Source organism: Carassius auratus, chromosome 35, assembly GCF_003368295.1.
Source record: "Carassius auratus strain Wakin chromosome 35, ASM336829v1, whole genome shotgun sequence".
In the NCBI taxonomy this organism is placed as follows: Eukaryota; Metazoa; Chordata; class Actinopteri; order Cypriniformes; family Cyprinidae; genus Carassius; species Carassius auratus.
Window position 1 is genome coordinate 1,456,421 of NC_039277.1, and position 19,165 is coordinate 1,475,585.

Sequence of the window (19,165 nt, forward strand, 5' to 3'; positions counted from 1 at the left end):
TCACATTTTGAACCTTGTGTTGAAACCATCGGTTTTAAGATGCTGAGCACTTCCTCTTTGTCTATAGGAATGTTCCTCTTTATGCCAAACATTAGCAAATCATGCTTTCCTGTCCACGGACTCCACCAACATAAGCTCCAACAACACTTTGGCACTTTTCACTGGGCACTGACCATCACTGAACACACCAGTCGGGTTATGCATCTGTGTACGGAGTAACTAACTGATCTTGAAAGCTTTTTTTTGTTTGTTTGCATGTTTTTGCATCTTTGGGTTCTCTCACATGCAAAATCACATACTTCCCTACTATATAGTAGGCAAAAAGTTACAAAAGAAGTATGTCCAGATTCATAGTCAGTGTTAAAAATGTAAATATTTGTAACACACTTTGGGCCTGAAGTAATTCAATGGACAGAAAACATTCAAATCCAAACAGAAGCTTCAGCAAATGAACATTTAATCCTCAGTTGATACATGATCAGATCCCACACACACATCGTCTAACAGCTTGTTTTGTACACGTTACACATGATCAGATACCAGTTTTTGTCCATCTACAAATATAAGTTAGTGCTGTACATTACTTACCAATTATTGGTAAGAAGAGACATGAGGAAAACGTCTTGTAAACATTAGCTCTTTACAGTCAACATGTCCTGGCAGCAGAATGAAAGAGAAATATCTCTACACAGTTTTCAGATGTTTCTGTACATGTTCAGAATAAGGCTTCTCAAAGGATGGATATGCATGTGGTGTAGACGTGCTCTTGATATTCAGATGTCAACACGAACTCACAGACTGAAGGATGTTTGGAAAGGGTTAAATAAGTTACATCTTGCTATCAGTGTTCACTCTTTCTAAAAATACCTCTTTTAGTCTAGTAAATCTGCCACAAACCCTTTAACATCAAGGTGTTAAGGTGCTAACTTTTACAATACCGCAGTATTATTAATATTAAACTCTGAAATCGATAAATCTCTGAATAAGTTATGATTGCTGAGAAGTGCTCTGTCATTTGGAACAATCAAAGGTCAAATATTTGATCATACGAGCTCACATTAATATGAAATCAAGTTTTCAACAGATCAAGAAATATTAGGGTTAGTTGTGATCTACATACTGATGACATAGAGTGAGTTCAAGGGGTAGTTCAACAAAAAATACATTTTTTTCATCATTTACTCACTTTTATTCTGTGCGTCATGAAAGATATTATGAAGGATGCGGTAACCAAACAGTTATTTTATTTTATTACTGTATTTTCTTTTTCCATTCAATAAAAGTCGATGGGATCCAGAACTGTTTAGTTGCCAACTTTCTTCATAATATGTTCTTTATGTTACAAAAAAAAAAAAAAAACATCTCAGAAAAAAAGGTACAAAAGCTATCACTGAGCAATCACGTTTGTACCTTTTAGGTATTAATATGCACTTTTTTGTACCTTTATGGTACCAATATGGACCCTTTAGGTACCAAGGTGTATCTTTTGAAAGGATACTGCCCCATGGACAGATTAAGTGCCTTTTTTCTGAGTGTATGAATATTGAGCAAAACGAGGGCAAGTAAATGATGAAAAGTTGGGTGAACAGACTTAATCAGATGTTTGCTTTATCAAGTTATTGTCACTTTTTTTGTCAATGCAATAATCTTGACTTTTTTCCTCATCTGAGTGCATATAAATGAACACATCTACTTTTAAAAATAAACGATCCTCATTTCGAAGGACATAAATGCTAACAGAAGTCCGTTTAGCAGCGTCTGTATAGTTAAAGTGAATGGCTCATTAATGTGTGATCCAGGCACATTTCCCTGACATGACCAGGGTGAGAAGACTGACTAGAGAGGAGTTTCATAAGAGAACAACTGATCAAATCAGGAGAGCTGACGAGAAGAGAGAGATACAGCATTTAGCCCAATTACGAACAACGACGGACGCTCTTCTTCAAGACATTCACCTTTGGATGTTCTTTTCTGTCTTTAAACATGAAAGGGTTAAGTTTAATGCTTAAAAAAAAAAAGAGTGTGAAATGCCGACAGGTGGATACGTAGAACTTGTAAGGGTTAAACAGTTGGGGAAGTCTGCATAGATAGTGGTGGGATCTTCCACACGGAGTCTGTCCTGAACAACAGAAAGCTTTCAGTTTTAGATCACTCATTGATCAGTGTTGTTTTTCCAGATCATGTGATCTGCCATAGTGAGCACCTCACAGAGGTAAACTTAATGATCCCCGTTACTGATGACGAGCCCCTCTGGGCCAGCGGTGGTGCATGGGATGCGGGGCATCTTCTTCAGCGGGCTGGGAATATGCTGAGAAACACAGAACACACTATCAGTCACGATGGGTTTATTATTACGATGACAATACATTCAAATAGCAGTTTGCAATTGTAGCCAATATAACAGACTGTTTTTGTACCCCTATAATAAATGGCTGCACCGGCACTCGTGTTAAAAAAACAAAACAAATGCAGGTGGATAGAGGAAACTATTTTACCAATGAAACCATGACATAGAGTCTACCTCAGGCTCCATGCAGGAAGTGATGAGTCCGGCCTCCAGCGGTCGCTCAGCGCTCATCGAGCGTCTGGAGTACTGTCTGCGATGCTTCTCGTCCACTCGAGTCAGGTACCATGTTCCCGGGAAGAGGTCCTCCACCGGGCCTTGAGGGGTGTAGTTTGCTGTGGAAATGTGAGGGACATCACATCGTCAGACAGATCCAAGATTTCAATTCCTGAGAGATGTACAGAAGGCCAACGCTGGCTTACCTAAATAATGGGTTTCTTCTCTGAGCTTCATGTTCTGAGCAAACACATGGGGTGAAACCTTCTTCCTGGAGTCCAGTCTGGCCTGTAGGTCACACAGACTGGAGACCAGCTTATCCAGAGCAGATCCTGAACATGAAGATGTACATTAACATCACCCAGTCATCACCTGATGGGTGGTACGACTAGCTAATATAACTGTGTTGTTATACAAGTGACCAGTTCTTACACCTTAACTGTGAGCTTGGTCACACTGCACACACTAGTTTAGTGTGACAGAAACTGTGTGTGTGTGTGTGTGTGTGTACCAGGTGTAGCGTCTGGTGTGACTTTGATGGAGTAGAGCGTAGCAGCAAAGCCGGAGCCGTATGAAAACACACCGATTCTCTGTCCTGCCAGCTGCTGCGGTGTGTGTCTGCACAGATTTACAAGGAATGCTAGTGCAGACACTTTCTAAGGAAGCAAACAGGCTGTGATACACACACACTGGTGAAAATAAGCACCTGTGACACTTACTGAGCGAGAACCGAAGCCAAGCAGCCGTACACGGACGGCGTGTACATGTTACCATTCTGGTTCGAGATCAGGAGCGACGCCTTGGTCTTGTTCTCGAACGCTTCTGAGCTGGCCTTCAGAAAGGCCTTCTCCACATCTCTGTCGAAATAAGTGTCCTCGATCTTCACATCTCTGCAAGACATGAGGAAGAGCATTGACCATGAGCTGCTGTTTCACAGAAAAGAGCTGTGAGAAGAGCCGTCAAACATTCCCAACACGAGGATATTAACCTGAAAGCGTCCAGTCCGCTGAAGGGCCCGCTCTCGGTGTCTGGACTGGGGTGACACAGGAAGTCGTTGAGCATCAGTCGAGCCAGAGACTTCTGCACCAGTTTACAGTAAGGAGAGTGAAACACCATGAAGCCGAAGTCTTCCAGACTGCAACGCTTGTCAAGGCCCTCTGAAACACCAGGAAGACCAAACAAACATTATATCAGACACTGGAGCGGTTTCCACACATCACATGTGTGTCTAGGATACTGACTGCTGGGTGTCTGTAGCTGTGAGTGCTGACCTCTCTGCCACTGGCCGTGGATCTTGTTCCTGTAGACGGAGTAGCAGCGGTCTAAAGCGCTGAGGTAACACTGGATGGAGAGCTTGCCGTCCACCACGGGATACTCTGACACCATATCTGGCTTATAGAAGTCATACGCATGCTGCATATGTGTCCCGCGAAGCCCTGTTAAAATAAGTGGTCCCTATCACTTCATGAAATAGAAACAGATTGCATTTAGTAAAAGTAGTGGGAAATAAAAGTGTTGACTTTAACCTTGGTATGACAGAGATAACGAACGCAGTCTTGTTAGAGCTCTCTATGTTACTGAGACAAAGGTCATGAACGCAGGAGGTCACGGAGGCTCGTACCTCTCTCGAAGGCCAGAGGGGCGTTGGGTCCCACCAGCATGGCCACGGCTCCAGCTCCCCCCGTCGGCCTGGCACTGCCCGAGGCGTACACAGCAATGTCCCCCGCCACCACCAGAGCGTACCGGCCTGCCACATCAGAGCGGGTCAGAGCACATCAGAGCGGGTCAGAGCGGGTCAGAGCCGCAGTCCACAGGTAAACAACTCAACATTTACAATCTGGTGAGTCTCTTTAGTGCATGATGTTCACTGAATAAGAGCTTAAATGCACAAACATATTCTGCAGAGAATCAGTTTTTTTTTTTTGCACTAACATTGTTTACATAATAATAAAGGATTTTTTTTTTTTTACTTAGTCATTTTTAATACAACTTGCAATTCCCATTATTCATAAAAATGTCACTCTAATCTAACACTTTTCTTTATTTTAAATGGGACCATGCAACTTATGTAAAATAATATGACATCATTAAAAAAATTGCTTAACTGTAATAAAAAAAATAATAATAATAAAACTAAATTTTTTAAGCAAAATGTAAGTGGGTCAAAGAAAGAAAAAAGTTTAAGCATAAAAACAACACTCCTTTTAATTGATGTTGTTTTTATTTAAAAAAATTAATAATTATAAATAAAACGTTGTCTGTTTTATCTAACTGCATTTTTGTTTTTGTATTTCTGAGTAAAAATAATAATATCAGGAGACACCCAGTGAAATGTCATTTATTATATGAATCTAGTCAGGGATATTTAAACAACAATCTATTCATAACATATTAAAAGACTAATTACTTTCACCCCAAATACTAATCAGCTGTTATTATTATTATTTTTTGATTTGCCACTATGCCAGGTTTTGCCCATTTATGAGAAATAATTGTTTAATTTTTTATAGTAATATGCTCCCTTATTCTTTTACATATTTTAATATATACTCGTCAGAATAAAGATGTTGTATGAATTTTTACATAACTATAAATATTACTCTGAATGACTATGGAATATTATTTCAACCAAATTTTGACATTTTATTCTTCAAAAACTTAAAAGTACACACTTTACTTACATTTAATGTGCTTTCTATGGATATAAAATCACTTTTATAAATTGATTTTGATGCGGACATCTTAGCATCTTTGACCCAATTATAAATATAATTTTTCTTTTGTTTTTGGAAAGTTTATATATCTCTCTCTCTATATAATGTCGTATCTGTCAGTAGTGTGAGAAGCGCACCGACCGTCCCAGGAGCTGGACTCCACCCAGTTCACGGCGTTGAAGAGCGCAGCGGTTCCTCCGTAGCAGGCGTTGGTGGTGTCCACTCCCTCCACGTCAGTGTTGCCCGACTCCTGGAACAGCTGCATCAGGACAGTCTTGGAGGACTTGGACTTGTCGATGATGGTCTCTGTGCCCACCTCCAGCCGGCCCACGCTGTCGTAGGACAGACCGCTGCGCTCCATCAGCCGCTGCACCACGGTCAGACACAGAGAGCTGATGTCCTCACGGTCCGAGCAGAAGCCCATGCGCGCCTGACCCAGCCCCACCGTGTATTTACCGGCTGAGACCCCATCGAACTCCTCCAGCTCCGCCTGCTCCACGTACTGAGAGGGGAAGTACACCTCCAGGGCGATGATGCCCACATCCTTGGGCCACGCGGCCTCACAAACAGCAGGAAGTGATCCAGGCATCCTGAACGGACTGAGACAAGAACATCACGCTTTTAGACAGACGTCTGACTCCTGTAGTGCACACACCGACTCACAAACACGAGTCAGTCCCACTGAGTGCTGACCCTTCAACAGCCCAGACTGATAGTAACACTGGTCACAGATACACTACAGCTCAAAAGCTTGAATTATGACTTTATGTTTTTGAAAGATGTCTCTTCTGCTCACCAAGGTGAAAACTGTGATATTGTAAAAAATAATTACAATCTAAAAGAACACTTTTCAATTTGAATTAAATCCATCTTCAAGGAATCAGCTTAAAACCCATCTCTTCCAGTTTTTTCAACAGCATTTATTTGAAATAGAAATCTTGTGTAACATTACAAACGTCTTTACTGTTACATTTGTTGAATTGAATACGCCCTTGCTGAATAAAAGTATTTTTACCCCATACTTTTGAATGGTTGGCTATTAATATTTCTACAAAAATATGAAGAAGCACAGTGGTTTTCAACATTGATAATAATCAGAAATGTTTCTTGAGCAGCAAATCAGTTTATTAGAATGATTTCTGAAGATCATGTGACACTGCAAACTGCAATAATGATGCTGAAAATACAGCTGCACATCACAGGAATATATATATATATATATATATATATATATATTCAAATAGAAATAGCCTAGGTGAGCATAGAGACATCCTTCAAAAACATAAAAAAAAAAAAAAAAAAAAAAACACTTATTCCAAACTTTTTACCGGTGGTGAATTAATAAATACTAAGGTAAATGAGATGTAAAATCTAATCTGTCAACCGACCAAGCAGGTGATCCTGAATTTTTTTTTAACAACTGAGCACCATCACAATGCTTTAATATGAGGCATTAGAGGAGACAGAGGCACATGGTAAAGCCTGTTAGCTCTGATGAGATTAACCCTTCATTACCTTTAACCCACAGAGATACAGCAGCTCGACTTGTGCACACACTGACCACTCATTGTGCAACTAAACTAATAAACACTACTGCCAAAGGTTTATTTACAGAGAACATGTGCAGAAACAGAGCTACTAGGAATACACAAACACAAAAACATGATTGTGGGTCAAACTTTAAAAGGGCTTACAGATTATAAACATCTAACTTAATCACGACACTGTCAACTGACTGACTTTATTAATTAACAATCCCTCTAGATGTGTTTAGGAATATAACAGCTCGTGGAAACAGTTGTTGTTGCTCTCTGATGGTTCGTTTACTAATAATAATTAATTTTTGGTTGGTTGGTTGGTAGCTAACAAACACCAGATCTGAGCGTGTCTCCTGAGGAGATGAGTGAGTGATGACCGTTAACAGCTCTCTCAGTTCAGACACAAGCGGCTCGTCTTCTTACCTCACAATCATAGATTAACTTCTAGAGCTGGACTGTTAGGATCGGAGAGCAGCGCTGTCCGGAGATCTCATAAGGTCAGATGTCTGCGGAGTCGAGCGGTGAATGTGAACGGAACACTTCCGCTCACGGAGCAACGCCTTCTACATACTTAAAAGTCCACTTCCGCTTACGAGGAGCGTCTACTACTACGCACTTAAAAGTCCGCTCATGCACGAACTTTCAGTGTGGAGTGCACTATTTCTAATCCAACTTTACGGGACGTGAAATTTAATTCCAAAGCGAATTAAACAATACATATTTTTGTGTGTTGTTTTAGTTTAACATTTTATGCAGCGATAATAGTTTAATTAATTGATTTGTTTTAAATAAATGTACAAATTGGCGCTTAATATGATTTAAGTATACAAGTAACGTGTTTGTAGTGTTTAAGTATTTAACATTTGAAGACATCTATCTATGCTCTGTCTGAAATGTTCCTCTAAAATGATAATTTTTTATCAGGCTCCTGAGTTTTAAAGTTCAGTGATTTCAGTTTATTGGAAATAAACAGGTCTCTTTCTTCGCCATTAAAGTGAAATAACTGAATATAAACATAGAACCTTGATTAAAATATATATATATATATATATATATATATATATATATATATATATATATGATTTTAGAGGAACATTTCAGACAGAACTTAGAGGCTTTTGCATCTGAAGTCTTTGTTTTTAAATCAAAGCTTAAAACATACTTGTTTAATCAACACTATCATTAAATAGCATTGTGTATTTGTCCCTTATGTATGATCATTATTATGATTATTAATTTATTTGTGTTATATGCAACTGCATTATCTGTGACTGGATTGGGCAAGTGCTCAATGTCCACTTTATTGTTACTTTGTAATGAGTATTTGTTGTATTTGGTGTACTGGGAAAAGCGCTATATAAATTAAACACATATTTATTTTTATTATTATTAATAATAATATTTTGTATTATGACAGTAAGCTATCAACCTGTTGCAGGCACGGACTCCCCACAAAGTTAGAGTTTACTCTTAGGTTTTCATATTAAATTTAAGGTGATTTTATTTAGTGTTGCACATATATTTTAACTATAATAATACTAATAATTATTCTTTAATTTATTATTTCGCTCTCAAATGCATAACTAAAATATTTTTAATCTCCTAATATTACTGGACTACTGAGAGAGAGTCATTCATCACTCATTTTAGCATAATTTTTTTTTTAATGCACCTATATGCAACTTAGATCAAGGTAATAAATGACAGGTTAACTTAAGTCATGTTAAATTAGACTTACCTGCTCAGCAGAGTTCAGTACTCTAGGTGCCGACTGTCGCTTGTTATTATGTTGAGACCGGTATTAAGGACAGTATTTATACACGGTACCTGTGCGGCGCGCGCGTCCGATTCTTGAGCGCTTCCAGGCGCCAATCAAAACACAGACGCCGTTCTGGAGGCACTTATTTCCCCCCCTTGAACTTCTCCACCAATGAGCGACCCGGAAAGGAGGGTCGCGAGCGAGGTGCGCACAGTGGTTTAATGGTGTGAGTGAGTGACGGTGTATGGTGAGAGAGAGAGGCAGCCAATTACAGCGCGCGTCTGATTTACTCTCCATCGTTTCCACGACTACAGGAGGCTGAACGGTGAAGGACGTCCCATCGGAGGATCTCCTCATACAGGTCCCTAAACTCCTGTTAACTGTTCAACAAATGATAGATCAAAAATATCCAGAAAACTATTTAGAAAAAGTGCCCAGTTTCCCTCAACGATGAACGATGTTACTAGTGTAAACTAGTGTTTAATACTATAACAACGGCACTTTTAGAGTATTAATATTTCATCTAAAGAGTTTACACAAAAACTACATCAATAAAGATAAATGTGTCTATTTTTTCACATTCTTTTGTGTTTTCTTTACACTCCTTCACACAAGTCATTTTAAGTTGGCTAGTATATGTTTTCTAGAAGAGAGGAGAGGGTTATAATATCTATCTATCTATCTATCTATCTATCTATCTATCTATCTATCTATCTATCTATCTATCTATCTATCTATCTATCATGTCTGTCTGTCCATCTATCTGTATGTCTATCTATCCATCTGTCTATCCGTCCATCCGTCTATCTGTCTATCTATCCGTCCGTCATCTATATGTATTTCTATCTATCTATCTATCTATCTATCTATCTATCTATCTATCTATCTATCTATCTACACACACACTGTTTCTGCTAAAGCAGTGTGTTAAGTAACGGATAATGTACATCCAGCTGGTTGTTATCGCAGAATAACCCCTACAGGGTGATCAGGGCCCGACACGAAGCGGAGGTGTCTTGTATCGCCCTGAAGTTGATTATTCTGCGATAACAACCGGCTGGATGTTACACCGCTTATTACATGATGACTTGCCACGCAAGTAAATTAGACAAAATGTTGACTTGAATTGAAAAAATACATTATTACATTTCATTTTACATTATTACATTTTTAAAAAAAAAATCTTATCAGTTTGTTAGTTATCTTGAAGATAGAAGAATGAAAAAGATTATGATACATAAAATACATTGCATCAGTTTGGATGCAGGAGAGCACTCATTCAGTAAAAGCACAACTAAACAGATGGGTTTAGATTTAAATGTAGCTAATGTTTTAGCACATCTGGTCTCTTCTGGAAGCTGATTCCAGCTGCGGGCGGCATAACTAAAGACGGACTCGCCTTGTTTTGTGTGAACCCTTGATATTTCTAACTGACTCAATCCTAGTGATCCGAGTGCTCTGTTGTATTTAGTGGCTAATATTCAGTGAGCATAACTGCAATGTATTGAGGTCCTAGGCCACTGAGTGATTAAACGAGTAATAATGCTTTCAAATCAATCCTAAATGTAGTGTAAACATTAGATTTGATCAACTCTTCATTACTCTTTTACAGACAACAAATTAATCTGTTAAAAATATTGTAGTGTCCACATTTTTTCCTCATCAAACACAAACACTTATAAATTGAAAAAAAAAAAAAAAAACTAAAAGAGAGGGAGAGAAAATAAAATACTTTACTGCAGTAAATTGCATAACAGCCCAGGGTGAGCAAACTACATCCCACAGTTGGTGTGAGTTTGGGGGTTTTGCTTTGAGGTCAGGGGATTGAGCTGGTCACCTCAGTTTTTAGTTCAATAACCGAGAGATAAACTAAGCAAGTTTCACAGGCATATGTTGAACAGAAATGGAGTCCCTGAATATAAGGCAGCTCAATGTCTAAAGTGCATCTCTTCCTTATGGACTGATTTACTGGTTCTTGGTGGACTTAGTGTAGTTCGATGGTATATGATAGTATTCTATTCAGCATGAGGTAAATACAGCACCACACCATTTTTTTTTTTTAACTCAAATGATTAACTCTTTAAAGCAAAAATTTAAATAAAAATAAATGAAAAAGAAAAGCATTTGAGAATTGAGAATGTTTTAAATGTATTTTATAATGCAATGAGATATGCAGCTTGTTAAGCATCATCTGACATAACAAAAAAATTAAATAAAACTATTCATGCTGACAGATTATGAGCATGAAACATCAGATTGTGCATTTCTACATTTCTAAAAAAGGACAAAACATGAAACAGAGACCGGGAGAGATTTTCCTATACCTTTTATTTGCTATAAAGACCAAAATAGGTACATTTCATTATAAAATGCTTCAAATGGGGTAAAAACCTAGTAATTAAAACATTGACAAAAGCTACACAAGATTAAAAGATACAGCTTTAGCCAATTCAATTTTCTTTTGCTGAACACAGAGATTTATTTGCACAATAAAAGGAGCTAATATAAGTTAGCCCTTAAGCCCTGGAGGTCTTTGAGAGGAAAAAAAAAGAGCGAGAGAGATAAAAAATTATAATAAAAGAATATATATTTATATATATAATTATTTATATATATTGAGAAAGTGAACTTTGGTAGAAGAAAAGTCTAGAGGACACCTGAGGTAGAAAAGACTGGAATAAAACAGCAATAGACAATCTTCACATGAAAAGTACCACCAAGTGACAAGAAACCGCATCCTTTCATACACGTCAGTGTCAGCCCATGCAATAACAGAACAACAATATACAGTGAGATGAGGAGACGTGAAAAGAAATGGCAGAAAATGTGAAAAAAATCAAGTAATACTGATTAGATTTTATGAAGCTGACTGAAACAGACACCTTTCCAGTGTATAAAAAACAGAGTGCATAACTTTAAAGCTTTTATAAAGGCACAGAAAAACAGAGAATACACCCAGATGCAGGAACAAAATAAATGTTTATGACGAGAAATGTGGTTTAAAAAAACAAAACAAAGTAAAGTCAAGTAAAATACACTTAGCTACCAAAATCCGTCTTTACATCTGAACTCAATTCCACAAAGTAGAAGAATCTTCCATTAAATAACTTTACTTTTAAAAATAGTTTTGAAATCATCACGTTTAAAACTCTTGAGATTTGTGTGAGATTTGAGTCCAAATAAGATATATTCTGTTCAAAATTCTCCAAAAACAGCAGTTCATACACCGGACACGTCTTCAGAACATGAGTAAAGCTGAGTGTTTCTGGGAAAACTGTGCATTATTAGCTAAAGATGATCCCTCCACTGAAACGATCACCAGCATGTCCGCTCGCAACAGAGTAAAGAACACATGAGGAAATATCCAGGAGCTGAACGCTCCTTTAGGAAGCTCGTTCTTTTACAAAACGCCTGTCGGATTTCGTGAATGTGAACAGCACCAAAAACATGGCTGAGCAATTTCAACTGAATCATGAGTCGAATCACAACATAAAAACTGAAATGGAGTTGGAGATCAGAAATGATGTTCCAGTGAGACTTTCCAACAAACAAAATAAGAGTTACACACACACACACACACACACACACACACATCTCACAGTCTAAAACTGGGTCATGGCTTTCCCAATTACACCCATTAAGCTAAAACAAGTAAAACCAGATATTTATACACATGATCTCCATTCAGAACTGAAAAGCGAACCATACGGGCGTCATAAGCATTCACATTCAGCGGTGTGCTAGTTCAACTAGCAGAGATTTGTCTTTCACCAAACCACATTCATGGTGTAAAGCAAAGCGTGAGTTCATGTGTTCACATCTCTGCCTCTCTGTTACTAAAGACCACCTGATTTCAGAGAGTAAACAGAGCAGAGATCTCAACTTAAAAACAGAAATGGCACTTTTATCCAGACACACACGTGCTAGTGTGTTTGTGCATCAGGTGTCGAGGCTACAGCGTTCAGGGCTCTGTTCAGTGACTGTGTTGTGATTGTTCAGGCGAGAGAGAGACAGAAGAACTGGCTCCAGGAGCACAGGCCCGAGCGGCCTTCGGTCGTCTCTACCAGCTGTGCCGGAAGATGGGGTGCTTCAGCAGCTCTCTGGAGGGCGGCCGGTCCGAGGGCTGGAGCTCCAGGCAGCGCAGGGTGACGTCCCGCAGGCCTGGGGACAGATGGGGAGGGATGCTGGGCGCTGTGGTAGTGCTGGCGATCTGGGAGAGGAGACGCTGGGTTAGTCACTGCACACGTCTAAAGACAGGCAGGAGTTCAAATATACACACGTTAGGGCTGGGGAAATGCCTCATCTGCTGTTTTTAATTAAAGGTTGATAGTGGATTTTGCTGAGAAGATAATAATGTGTTTAAAGAAATGCAGTAAACTAACTTTTGTGTCGAAATTAGTAAAATTTAGATACTGACGGGCATCTTAAATTCCAGATGAACACAAATAACTAGAATTTTTTTTATTTTATGCATAATCCAGAAGTTTTACTAATAAATAAGCTTAAAATCCACTGGGACTCTTATTATGAAATTCATACTGAGAGAGACACTTCAAAAGTTCACGCTGAATTAAATTCCTTTTAATTAGTTTCTCAAACCAACCTAACAAGAACTGTTTTTTTTAAATGCATAATCCAGAAGTTTTACAAAATACACCAGGACTCTTATTTTGAAATGAATATGCTTTAGATTAGATTCAACTGTATTGTCATTGCACATGTAAGGTACAAGGCCACGAAATGCAGTTGGCATCTAACCAGAAGTGCAGTAAGCATAAGTACTGAATATACAAGGTCTACAACGTGTACAATAACTATACAGATAAAGCAGTATTATGAACATAATTTACAGATTTTAAATATTATCAGCATGATATATATAGGTGTACTATGAACATACTATACATATGGATTATGTAAAAGTGTATGTACATGCACTATAACATAATCCATCTATATAGTATGTTTACTACTTCATTTGAAAAGATGAGGGAGATAACATCTGTAATATACTGCAGTATTAAATCATGAAGTAAAGACTGTGATAACTGATCAGCACTAGCACATGAACAGATATGTGGTATAAATGTGTGGGATTCACTGATTGTGAACCGCTCTGAAGTCACAAACCCACAGCGACTCGACTTTAAACACACAGTGCTCACAGTTAATCAGCTGAATCATGTTATTGTAATAATTACACAAGGCATTATGATGATTCCTGCTTAAATATATCAAGACTTTTTTATACTATTTAAAATGTTTTATGGCCTTAGTAGAGCTGAGCAATACTGAAGAAAAATGTGATAGCATGCTAAATAATGGGATATTTAAAAAAAAAAATTCTAAAACCAAATTCAATTGTGCTAAAATATATTTTAAAAATTATAACCAACATATGTTGGTTATTTTATTTTATTATAATTATAATTTTATTTCAATTAGTTTTTCGATAACTGTTGTTACATGTTGTTTCATTTGAGTTTTTCCATTTATCTTGACATTTTTTATTCCAGTTTACAAAAACAACATTTTCTGTATTAGTTTTAGTTTTTGCTTACAAAACTAACCTTGATCACAAACCATTGCAATATGCATATCGTGACGTGCACATTCCCAATATTTTGATCACGTCAGTATATTGTGCAGCCCTATCTTAGAGTTCACCCAAAACATTAACACTTGCTGTTAACTTTCATCAGCCTCAGACCAGTCGAGAACAGTACTGAAGATTATCATCAGAAACACTGGTCCTGAGTAACTTATAGATCGATGTTTCCCATGATTCAGTCTGATTAGATGAAGGTTCATCTAGTTCAGCAAAAAGAATCAGTTCAAAAGAAAGATTCGTTTGTGAACTGGACATCACTCTGGATTAGAGGTAATAATGTTCAGTTTCTTGCACCGACTGATCATTTTGCTTCATAATAATTGATAGATAATACATAGTTTTGATTTTTTATGCTTTTTTTAACTCTCAAAATGACAACTAATGCATTTTATGGATCACCAAGAACCACGGTTTCAGCTAAAAATCTTCTTCACTGTTCTGCTGAAGAAAAAAAATGACGTTTTTGGGTGAACTGTCCCTTTAAATTTGCTCAACCTGAATTTTAAGACTTAATAAACCGCAGAGACCCGGATTCTATGAGCAGAATTCAATAGTTTTTTGACCTTAACCCAATGCGCATACACAGTTGAATCCTAACCTTGAAAATGAGTGCCAGATGGTTGGAGTGTTTCTCTGCGTTCCAGGGCGGCTTGGCACAGGACATCTCTATAATAGCACATCCCACACTCCAGACGTCACAGCTGCGCCCGTACTGCTGCCCTCTCAGCACCTGCACACACACACACACACACACACACACACACACACACACAGCTCATCATCACACATCTGCAGAGACACAGAGCATGGGCTATAGCTGCAAGATAAACAAATAAGAACATAAGATCTAATGCAACTGCCAATTACTGACATGAAGCAGCAGGTGCATGCTGGGACCGACTGATTTACTCCATGAATGCACCCTTTTTAGCTATCATTAATTTTATTTGAATAAAGTAATCAAGTGTAAAATAAAATTGCACTGAATTTTGACTGAATAAACTGAAGATTAATCCTCATTAAAGTTACTAAAGCTATTTAGTCAAGAGCAGTGAGTGATTTCTTTGTCTTTAGTTGCTTGAATTAAATTAAATGAACAGGTTTACAGGCACCTGTCACTTTAAGACAATACTGATACTGTATTCTCTGCTGGGACACACACCAAGATGGGCTTGTTGACACTTTTGGTGTGAAGTAGTCCATTCAAGCACAAGTATTTGAAAGAGCACTCAATGTGTGACCTGAATGCTAGTTTGTGTTTGACGGATGATCTTTTCACTGCGCACGAGTTCTCGTTCGCATCTTCTGGATCTTAAATGTTTAAACTGGCAAGGCTTGAATGAGTCTGGTTTAAAGGTTGTTCAGGTCTCACCTATGCACACGCTGATGACGGCATAAATGACCAGTCATATAACAGCATACTCGCTTTGGCCAGTTTACAAAGAGTGACTGAAGCCAGATTGCATATCCATCGACAGAAACAAACATTAGTCTGTTCAAGCGTTGTTATTTTTAACAAACCATATTAGAGATGGCTTGTCAGATTTTAGGGTGAACTGTGCAAGTGCATGCTCCTGTTGCTTTAACCCTCGTGCATCAATTAAAAAAATTACACATAGGTCTGTAGTGGGCAGAAATGTCCATGTTAAAAAAACTGTCATAAAGATGTGAATCTTGGGAGCACAGAGTAAAGTTTGGTCTCAGAAGACCCATGGCAAATTATTGCTGAAGTAAAAAAAAAAAAAAGAAAAAACTTTAAAAAGTGAAACCAAAATGAAAGTTTGATTAAAAAATGATGCATGCTCAATATTTGGTAACACTTTAGAAAAAGGTTCCATCAGTTAATGTTAGTTAATTTATTAATTAACATGAACAAACAATGCTGTATTTATTCATCTTTGTTAATGAAAATACAAAAATACAGTTATTTATTGTTAGTTTATGCTAAGCACAACTTTTGTTTTGAATAATGCATCGGTACATGCTGAAATTAACATTACCTAACATTAATAAATGCTGTAGAAGGATTGTTCTTGCTTAGTTCAATGTTAACTAAAGTAGTTAACTAACATTAATTAATGGACCACTATTCTAAAGTGTAAAATATATTTTTTTATGAAACATGTTGAACATAAATGCCTGCTAGAAAATACCATGCCAAAAAATACCAATACCAAAAAATACCAAAGCCATACAGCCAAATAAGTTGGTGTTCCAGATTTGAGGTTGATTTCTCAAAAAAATTGTTTTCAGTAAGATTTTGTTTGGGTGCAGTACCAAATTTTCTCCAACTCTGCTGGTGCACACAGTGGATGGATTTGAGATTTACAGAAGAGTTTTTCTCTCGCAAATGTTTTTTTTTCAAAGTCACACATACAAATCGCACTCTCTTCCCACTCAAAAATGCCCAAAAGGTCACACAAGGGTTAATTGACCCTAGCGTTTTCAATGTCAATGTCCTTCTACAAAACCAAGTCTGGTGTTAGGAGTTACGTGGCCAATCGGGAACACAGGACAAAGTGGACTAAGATCTCTGAGAAACATGAAATGAACGTAAAAGCCAGTTATTTTAAGGCAGCCACAATTAGCCGACCCCTTAATTGCTTGTTATTGTGTGCCCAAACTCTGTTTAATTAGGAAGCGGTTCAGCTGGCCCCGCCTCCTCCAGCAGCGTTCATTACTGAACCTCTTCAAAATGAACAAGCTTTCTTTTGTCTGGGAAGGTCTCTCGTTTTCCAACCAAGCCACCAAAGCTTTGAGCAGAGTCTGAGCAGGCTGACTTCTTTTAAGTAGTTTAAATAAATTCAAGCAAAGTGACTATTGTGCACCTGAGTGTAAAACCAGATGGATATGGTTGTATTAGCAGCAGTTTGACAGAAACTTTGCCAAAGAAACATACCATCCCCATTTGAATGCAAGTTGTGAAACGCAGCTTTAATATTATGTGTGTGACTCAAATGTTTACCTCAGGAGCCATGAAGGCAATGGTTCCCAGGAGCTGACCCTGAAACTCTCCCGCACCGGTGCCTTTCGAAGCCAGCCGTGCTGCTGCCCCAAAATCAGCTATCCGCAACCTCTGGCCTGTGCTGTCAATTAGTAGATTGGCACCTGCATAGGTTAAAAGATGACTGTGAATATGGGAACATGCACAAGTTCTGCTCTAAAACCTAGTGTCATTCTGCCTATGTAGAGCGCTGCCAGTGTCTCCCGTAGGCCTGCTCCAGAAGCCTACCTTTGATGTCCCGGTGGATGATCTGGTTCTCGTGGAGGTAGGAGAGACCTCGCAGAAGCTGCTCGGTGTAGTTGATGATCACACCCTCCTTAAAGGCACCATACTTATTTAAGAGATGAGACACAGAGCCACCTAAGACGACAGAAGTCCAAGTATGACTTTTATTGACCAGGACAAAATCGTGCAAATCAGTGACTGAAAAATGTTACTTGTAGGGAGGAAATCAGCCAAAAAGAGCTATTGGTAATGTATTAATATGCTGTGAGAGCCCAACATAACTACTGCCTTTAAGGTGCGATCACATTTGCCATTGTTCTGTCATTTTCACAGGCCAAATCCAGCCAATTGGGAATTTATGTAACAACAGATTTAGCAAAAGTTAGTCATGCAAATGCACCACCATGATCAAAAGAAAGCTGATTGGTTTAAAAGTGGCATGTTTTGCCCACAAAAGTTTGCTTATGTGACCGCAACTTTACTGTCTGCATGTTCTCGGACAACCAACCTGCCATCCACTCCACAAACAGGTTGTAGTTGTTCTTCTCACAGGTTGCCCCAAGCATTCGGATGATGTTGGGGTGGTTGAGGAGACCCATCATGCGGATCTCCTCTCGTAGTGCCTCCACCACCTCTTCCTGCTCCGAGGAGGTGTTCCTCACATACGTCACCTGAAGAATAAAACAAATCACAATCAAGCATTATGTCTACATATAGTATGTTCATTCATTACTGGAAAAAACAAAACCCTTTCAGCCCCCTTTGTGCCTATATTTAGTGCCTTTGCATATACCTTGTGTCACTGTTGTTATAAGGGACCGGACAGCATCATCTTAAAGCAGTTTTGGATAATTTTTTGTATTTGCATTTACAACTAGCACACAAAAATCCTCCTTAAACCAGTTAGAAAAGCGCAAAGGCTAGTCTGAGAAAATGCAGGACACTGAAATCGGCTAAGGTAGGATTGATCAGTAATCAGTAGTGAGGATGACATAAATACATGGTGAAACCTCATATGAAGTGTTGGGTGGTGTGTGACAGATATCCTCACCTGTTTGACTGCCATCAGAGTGCCAGTGCCCACATCCTGAGCCTGGTAACATGACGAGAAGGCACCCAGGCCAATCTGCTGACCTTTGAGCCATTCCTTGCCCTCCCGGTATGGCTGCTTTGCTTTGGTATGACCAGGCAGAGTCTCTGGTGTCTGACCATTAAAAGAAAAATGATCTTAAAATGATACACGGGCAGTGCTTGCATAAGACTTCATAACTTGCATTGAAACTGAATGATTTGTGCAAGGTTTAAAACCTAAATACAGTGGTGTCAAATCTCTACCTTTAAGTGATACAACAGCTTGTTACTCTAAAAGGGACATGTTTGTACCTTTATTACCAGTAGAGGGTTCATAGGTATACATTACTACTTTTAACGGTAGATAAGATACAATGTTGTCCTTCCGTTTACATCGCTCTAAACTCAGGGCTGCAGAGAGGAAATGGCAAAAATCAAGAAACTCTACCGACCTCAGTGTGTATCGGTCTCTCATTCTCTGCAAATGTCTTTACTGCTACAACATCATACTATCACAACAAAATTAATAACTGTTCTGACTCCCTCACATCTTTCAAAACTTTCTCTTCTCTTCTTCTCCACCTCCTCCATCAACTCTGCTGCTGATGACTTTGCAGTTTTCTTCACAAATAAGATAAGAACCATCAGTGACCAATTCTCCACACCGCAGACTGAGGATAACT

At 38.4% G+C, this 19,165-nt stretch overlaps 2 protein-coding genes across 5 annotated transcripts in view; both read right to left on the bottom strand.

Annotated features, from left to right (window-relative positions):
* Positions 1-440: 440 nt before the first annotated feature.
* On the bottom strand, positions 441-8,720 carry LOC113053990 (hydroxymethylglutaryl-CoA synthase, cytoplasmic-like). Of its 3 annotated transcripts, none has more exons than XM_026219184.1 (10): positions 8,551-8,720; positions 5,416-5,873; positions 4,182-4,307; positions 3,802-3,996; positions 3,549-3,717; positions 3,280-3,450; positions 3,072-3,178; positions 2,767-2,892; positions 2,522-2,679; positions 441-2,308 (listed from the first exon to the last, which is right to left on the bottom strand). In XM_026219184.1, exons 2-10 carry the CDS (start codon positions 5,861-5,863, stop codon positions 2,219-2,221), a joined length of 1,590 nt encoding a protein of 529 aa, XP_026074969.1. In that variant the 5' UTR covers positions 5,864-5,873; positions 8,551-8,720; the 3' UTR covers positions 441-2,218. The 3 variants fall into 3 exon arrangements, with proteins under 3 accessions (XP_026074969.1, XP_026074968.1, XP_026074970.1); XM_026219183.1 differs by lacking the exon at positions 8,551-8,720 and adding an exon at positions 7,236-7,382; XM_026219185.1 differs by lacking the exon at positions 8,551-8,720 and adding an exon at positions 7,236-7,381 and having other exon boundaries at positions 3,832-3,996.
* Positions 8,721-11,226: 2,506 nt separating this feature from the next.
* LOC113053991 (mitogen-activated protein kinase kinase kinase 1-like) overlaps positions 11,227-19,165 on the bottom strand; it is a 50,572-nt gene continuing 42,633 nt past the window's right edge. For both annotated transcript variants that reach the window (XM_026219188.1, XM_026219186.1), the window contains exons 15-20: positions 18,463-18,615; positions 17,920-18,082; positions 17,415-17,546; positions 17,148-17,290; positions 14,781-14,912; positions 11,227-12,781 (exon numbers count right to left, since the gene is read on the bottom strand). In XM_026219188.1, coding sequence (XP_026074973.1) covers positions 12,632-12,781; positions 14,781-14,912; positions 17,148-17,290; positions 17,415-17,546; positions 17,920-18,082; positions 18,463-18,615 — 873 coding nt within the window. In that variant the 3' untranslated portion in view covers positions 11,227-12,631. The remainder of the gene's footprint in view (positions 12,782-14,780; positions 14,913-17,147; positions 17,291-17,414; positions 17,547-17,919; positions 18,083-18,462; positions 18,616-19,165) is intronic.